The 5,925-nt window shown below is 57.7% G+C and overlaps 1 protein-coding gene across 2 annotated transcripts in view; it reads left to right on the top strand.

Moving 5' to 3' along the window:
* The window catches only part of BCL6 (B-cell CLL/lymphoma 6), a 15,750-nt gene extending 9,868 nt beyond the window's left edge, over positions 1-5,882 (top strand). The window contains exons 5-9 of one of the 2 annotated variants that reach the window (XM_019532901.1): positions 84-1,061; positions 1,805-1,986; positions 2,932-3,102; positions 3,712-3,842; positions 4,529-5,882. In XM_019532901.1, coding sequence (XP_019388446.1) covers positions 84-1,061; positions 1,805-1,986; positions 2,932-3,102; positions 3,712-3,842; positions 4,529-4,705 — 1,639 coding nt within the window. In that variant the 3' untranslated portion in view covers positions 4,706-5,882. The remainder of the gene's footprint in view (positions 1-83; positions 1,062-1,804; positions 1,987-2,931; positions 3,103-3,711; positions 3,843-4,528) is intronic. The other variant, XM_019532902.1, reaches the window with a different exon arrangement.
* Positions 5,883-5,925: the final 43 nt, after the last annotated feature.

Here is a 5,925-nt window from a genome sequence, read left to right as displayed (position 1 = left end):
GAATGGCCGGCGCGTCGGCCGTCGTCGTGTCCATGCTAGGGGTGGTAGTAACTCCTTCCCTGCGGTCTCGCTTGTTTGTATAGTGAAGCGGAGATGGCCATGAAGATGCCCCGGGAAGACTTCTTGGCCGGCCGGATGCTGAGCCATACGGAGATGATGGGATACAGGGCCCGGGACGTCTCCGAGAGCAACGTGCCTCTCCGCAACGGATCCCTGTGTGACAGCAGAGCGTTCGCCCCCGGCTTGTACAGTGGCCTGTCTGGGTCCCCCCTTTCCTACACGGGATACAGCCCTATGCCCCTGAGCGGCTTCCTCCTTGACGATGACCTGCGGGAGGTGAGGATGCCGCTGTCGGACCTGTCGCGAGCCAACCCCTTCCCGAAGGAACGGGCGCTGCCGTGCGAGACCTCCCGGACCGTCCCTACCGAGTACGCGCGGGCCGTCACAGACGTCTCTGCCAACATGTGCCACACCACCGTTTATTCCCCAAAGGACGTAGCCGCCGAGGAGGCGAGGGGCGACGTGCACTACAGCGTCGCTGCTGGCCCCAAGCCCATCGCGTCGTCCGTCCGAAATAACCCCTACTTCGCCTGCGACAAGGTGGGCAAAGAGGAAGAAAGGACGTCTTCGGAAGACGAGATCAGCCAGCACTTCGAGCCCACCAACACGCCCATGAACCGCAAGGGGCTCATCAGCCCCCAGAGCCCCCAGAAGTCGGACTGCCAACCCAACTCGCCCACCGAGTCCAGCAGCAGCAAGAACGCCCGCATCGGGCAGGGCTCCGGCTCGCTGGCCACCAAGAGCCCCACCGACCCCAAAGCCTGCAACTGGAAGAAGTACAAGTTCATCGTCCTCAACTCCCTCAACCAGAGCACCAAGCAAGAGGGGGCCGAGCAGAACGACATGGGGACCCTCTCGCCTCGCTCCTACATGCCCCTCTCGAACTGCCAGCAGTCGATGGAGCCCGAGACTCTGGACGTCCAGTCCCCGACCAAGATGAGCGTGAGCGGGGAGGACTCCACCATCCCACAAGCCAGCAGGCTCAACAACATTGTTAACAGGTGAGGACGAAACCTTGCAGCCGCACTGGTTTCTGTTCGTGCGTGGGAGAGTGATGCGTCGGTAGAGTCAGATCCTCAGATTGCTCCTTGGCAAACCCAGAGGAGCTGTTTGAGGTGACACCAATGGAGGATTTAGTCAGCAATGCACGTTGGGGTGGTGGACTCTCCATCCTTGGAGGTTTTGAAGGTCCGGCTAGGCAAAGCCTTGGCTGGGATGATGTAGCTGGGGCTGGTGCTGCTCGGAGCAGGGGGTGGACTGAGGTCCCGTCAACCCTCGTTGTCTCTGAATCTGATTTCCCTACTGTAGCAACACCAGGGTGGTCTGATGGCTAAATCGGGTGGTTGGCTTGGCTGCTGGGAATCCCCTGCTTTCCCTGTGGCAGATTTAGGGTGTGATGTCTTATGCTCGCGTCGCTGTGGTTTTACTAAGAGCTTAGGTAATGGATTTGCACAGAGCTGATCCTGCCTTGGGCAGGGGTTGGACCAAACATGACCTCTCTGGAGGTCCCTCCCAGCCCCGCTTCACTCTGGTTCTCTGTAGCCCTGGGCAAAGCGTCTCGCACGTCGTCTGCAGCTGCCCACTGCACCAGGACGTATGGGAGGCTTTGAGATCCCCAGGGTAAAGCATTGCTGCTCAGTGCACAGCAGAGCATCAGTCCTTGCTTGTATTCACCTTGCACCGGGGCTGCAGCCCTGGTCTTGCACGGGCTGTCCTCATGGGTTGCATTGCTCTTCTTCCCCAGGACGCTGGATGGGTCCTCTCCAAGCAGCGACGGCCAGTCCCCGCTGTACATGCACTCGTCCAAATGCAGCTCCTGCGGCTCCCAGTCCCCCCAGCATTCAGAGATGTGCCTTCACACCCCCGGCTCAACCTTCGGCGAGGAGATGGGGGAAACCCAGTCCGAATACTCAGACTCGAGTTGCGGTAAGGCCACGACCCAGGTCTTCCTCCCTTGCTGTGCCAGCTAGTGGAGGCGAGCCAGAAAAACGGTGGGGCCGTGGCACAACCCTATAGCGCCCTTCCTCCAAATGGGTCTGGTCCCGTTTGAGACCCCAAGAGCATGGTTGCCTCCGTGTCCAGGTCTGCACGGGCCTGGACCCCAAACTTTCCAAACCTTTGGATATGATCAGTGGGAGTGCTTGTTCACCCGTCCACCCACAGAGACGAGGCACGGTGTGAGATAAGATCATTCCCCCAGCAGTTCAGGGCAGGAAGCGGAGAAAGCCGCACCCGGCTGGGGTCACCGAGAGGGGAGCAGACCTGGTTGCCCACGCTGGACCATGGTTTTCCTCGTGCAGCAATGCTCCTCGTGGCCTCTGCGCTGGGAAGGGGTCTGCTTCTGCACGCAGGGTGACGAGGAGCTGGCAATGTTCGACAAGCCCCGTGGTGCAAATCTGAAGATGTGGGGCTTTTATCTGCTGCTCGGAGTCGAGTTGCTCCAGGCGAGGGAGAAATTCTGAATTTAGATGCAGGAAAAGCACTCTCGAGTAGGGAAGCTCTTGTCTTCTGCTTCCTGTTTCTGAAGAGCCTACTTCTCCTCTGTCGGGCTTGTGGGTGGGTGTGTGTGTAGGAGTCGACTGGGGCGATCGGGATGTCTTAGTCACAATGCCAGCTGCATCACAGCGTTGGCTTGGGTTGGGAAACTGGTGTGCCTCAATCATGCTTGATTTTAATTTTTTTTTTTTTTTTGGGCCACCTTGGCTTGATCTTGGACCTCTTATGTCTGCCAAGGGCATCACGAAGGGGCTGCTGATTTTTGCCGAGTCCCAGACAGGGTCCCCCCGGTTTCCTGCCCTCCCCTGCACCCTGCCCACGGCACATCCCGGGCGTGACTACCCACGTGCTGATCTACATTTTCCTCTTTCCCAGCAGAAAACGGCGCCTTCTTCTGCAACGAGTGTGACTGCAGGTTTTCGGAAGAGGCTTCTCTCAAGAGACACTCCCTGCAGGTGCACAGCGACAAGCCGTACAAGTGCGACAGGTGCCAGGCCTCCTTCCGCTACAAAGGGAATCTCGCCAGCCACAAAACCGTTCACACAGGTACGACCCGTCGTTCCCATCCAGGCTTTGGGAGCGCGTTCAACCTCTGCAGGCGTTGAAGCGGGGCCTCGAATGCCCGAGCATTACAGACCCATACTGGGTCTTTGGGCAGGGGGCTGGACTCGATCTCCCGAGGTCCCTTCCAGCCCTGATGTCTATGAAATATAGTGTATGCATTGCTGGGGGGGCACCTGACTTGTGCCTAGGTGCAAGGGCATCTCCGATGGGGGAAGAGCAAAGATGACCTCGCACCTTGGGGTCAACACAGAGGGCAGCAACGCAACTTTTTAAAATTGCACCAAACGGAGTGCGATTGTTTTTGTCTTTAAAAAAAAAAAAAAAAACAAACCAAATCTTGTGTTTGCAGTGGAGGCATCCAGGTCCTGCCCAGCCTGGGGAAACCTTGCTGGTAATGGGAGAATAGCTGGGAAGCGAAGGGAATGGAGGGTTAGTCTCCGCTCAGAAATCTTGGGGGCTGGCAGGATGTTACGTGGTCCTTATTGACACTTACCCAACCAATTCACACGTTGAAGAGAGGAAGTCTGTGGTAAAGATTGGCTCTGGGTACTGTGGACTAAACAGGTCTCTTTCTTCCCATTTGGACAACAGGGGAGAAACCGTATCGGTGCAATATCTGCGGCGCGCAGTTCAACCGGCCGGCCAACTTGAAAACCCACACGCGCATCCATTCAGGGGAGAAGCCCTACAAGTGCGAGACCTGCGGAGCCAGATTTGTCCAGGTCAGAACTGGTGCTAGCTCCCCGGAGTAGTGGTTTGGGGACAGGGTGGGGTTTCTTCTTGTCGGGGCTGCTTTGCTGCATGGCCTGGGGACGTGAAGAAAAGACTTGGAGAAGGTGTCTGGGCGGAGGATGCTCCTTGCTATAGCAGAATAAAACACGGGACTGCAGACTTTGCTCTTAGCAGTTAGCTTGGCTATTAATCTGACCCTGGCTTTTGCCTCCTGTATTTCTCTGTGAGCTGTGGGGGCTTGGGTTGGGTTTATGTTACAAACATCAGCAGCTGATGCTTAGGAGCGTGCGATATCTAGGACCCCAAGAAACTCCCTGCTGGGTACCACTGAGAAAGGGTCTGCCAGGCTGGGCTGCGGTGTAGGTCTTCACACTCCAGCTGGGGCATCTGAGGAGCCGCAGGAGCAACTGGATAGTCCCTTCAGGCCAAAGCTTCATAGCATGGCTATGACTGGCACATGGTCCATCTAGTCCAGGAGCAATTCGCGTGGCGCTGGGGGAGGCCACCGCTCCTGGGTGATCCAGGCTTGTGCAGTCCAGACCTCTGGGGCAGCGGGAGGGAGGGATGCATCTTCCTGACCCCAGCCCTTGGCCACCAGCTCCATGCTTTGAAGCTGGGGGGTGTTAGACACCGCTTGCAGGACAGCCTCAATGCAGCGCATACCCGTCCGTGACAGGTCGCTCATCTCCGTGCGCACGTGCTCATCCACACGGGCGAGAAACCGTACCCCTGCGAAATCTGCGGCACGCGCTTCCGGCACCTACAGACCCTCAAGAGCCACCTTCGAATCCACACGGGAGAGAAACCGTACCATGTAAGTGACCCGTGGGGACTGACGGCTGAAGCCCCTTAGGAGGCTGAAGGCTGATGGCCTCAAGACTGACCCCCCGCTCTGGGTGCCCCTGGACAGCCTCGGGCATCCTCAGAAGACCTTTCCCCAAGGTTGCTTTTCCTCTCCCTGTGCAAAGCCAGCTGGTGAGGTGGCATTTAACCCAGACCAGCTGCATGTGGAAGTGCGTGGTGCGCACACCTTGGCTGTATGTTTCTTTTTTTTCATTCCCCTTCCCTACCTAGAGAAGGTCACTGTTCCTTGAGGAGCCTGCAGATTCCCAAGGGATCTTTCCCCTTTTGCTATATGCAGACTAAGGTGCTGGTGAGGAGCGAGGAAGCAAGGTGCAATGCACCTGGGTGGATCTAGGCCCTGCTGGCTTCTCTCTGACCCCGGAGTCTGTGATGTCCCACTAGGCACAGCTTGTCCCGGTGGGCTGCTTTTACCCCTGACCCAGCTAGATCAAAATCCAGAGCGATGCAGCTTAACCTTGAACTGAATAAAGATGGGTACTCATCTGGAGCCAGCCAGGAAAGGCTGCCGCCAGAACCCAGAGTAGCTGGGGCATGGTGAAGCGTCTGGCCTTACCAGTACCACCCCCCAGACTGCTCTCCAGCCCATGGAGAGTGTGAGAAGACCCCCACCCAGCTGTAGGGAGGAGGTCACACAATCCCTCCGGCTGGTGGGATGAGTTCAGATAGACATGGATGTCCCCCCCAGCAGTAGGGACTGTTTAGAGGTTTAAAGAAGACATCCCAGTTTGCTCCTGGCTAGCCTTTTGATCTTGAACAAGCTGCTTGACTGCTCTGAGTGTCCCTCTCTGTGACTGGAGGGGGCGGGGGGCTATGGACCGTGGGGGTGCTCCCAGCTGCTGAGTCATGGGAGCTTGAAATGCGCTGGAGGGAAGGTGCTACAGACCGGCAAAGCTGCCACATTGCTTGCAAAAATCCCATTGGGACTTGAACCAACCAGCTGCGAGGCTGAGGCAGAGCTGTCGGCTTCTCCATGACATTATCTTGACATGAAAGGGGGACTCGTGGGTTTCTGGAACTCCTGAGACCGGGGCTCGACTTTGGGCTCTGCCACAGACCCCCCAGGGTGGCCGTGGCAAGTCCCTTAGTCCCTCTGTGCCCCCGTTGTCCTGTCAGTAGAAGAGGTATCATGCTCCCAGGGCGTGAGAACGACCCGGAGGTGGCTCTCGACCATGGGGACCAGGGAGTCATGAGGGCAGCTCGAACACACAA

This window comes from Crocodylus porosus, unplaced genomic scaffold (genome assembly GCF_001723895.1).
Source record: "Crocodylus porosus isolate Cpor-Errol unplaced genomic scaffold, CroPor_comp1, whole genome shotgun sequence".
Lineage (NCBI taxonomy): Eukaryota > Metazoa > Chordata > Crocodylia > Crocodylidae > Crocodylus > Crocodylus porosus.
The sequence above is the reverse complement of the archived record's forward strand: the minus strand, read 5'-3'. Positions and strand labels throughout refer to the sequence as shown.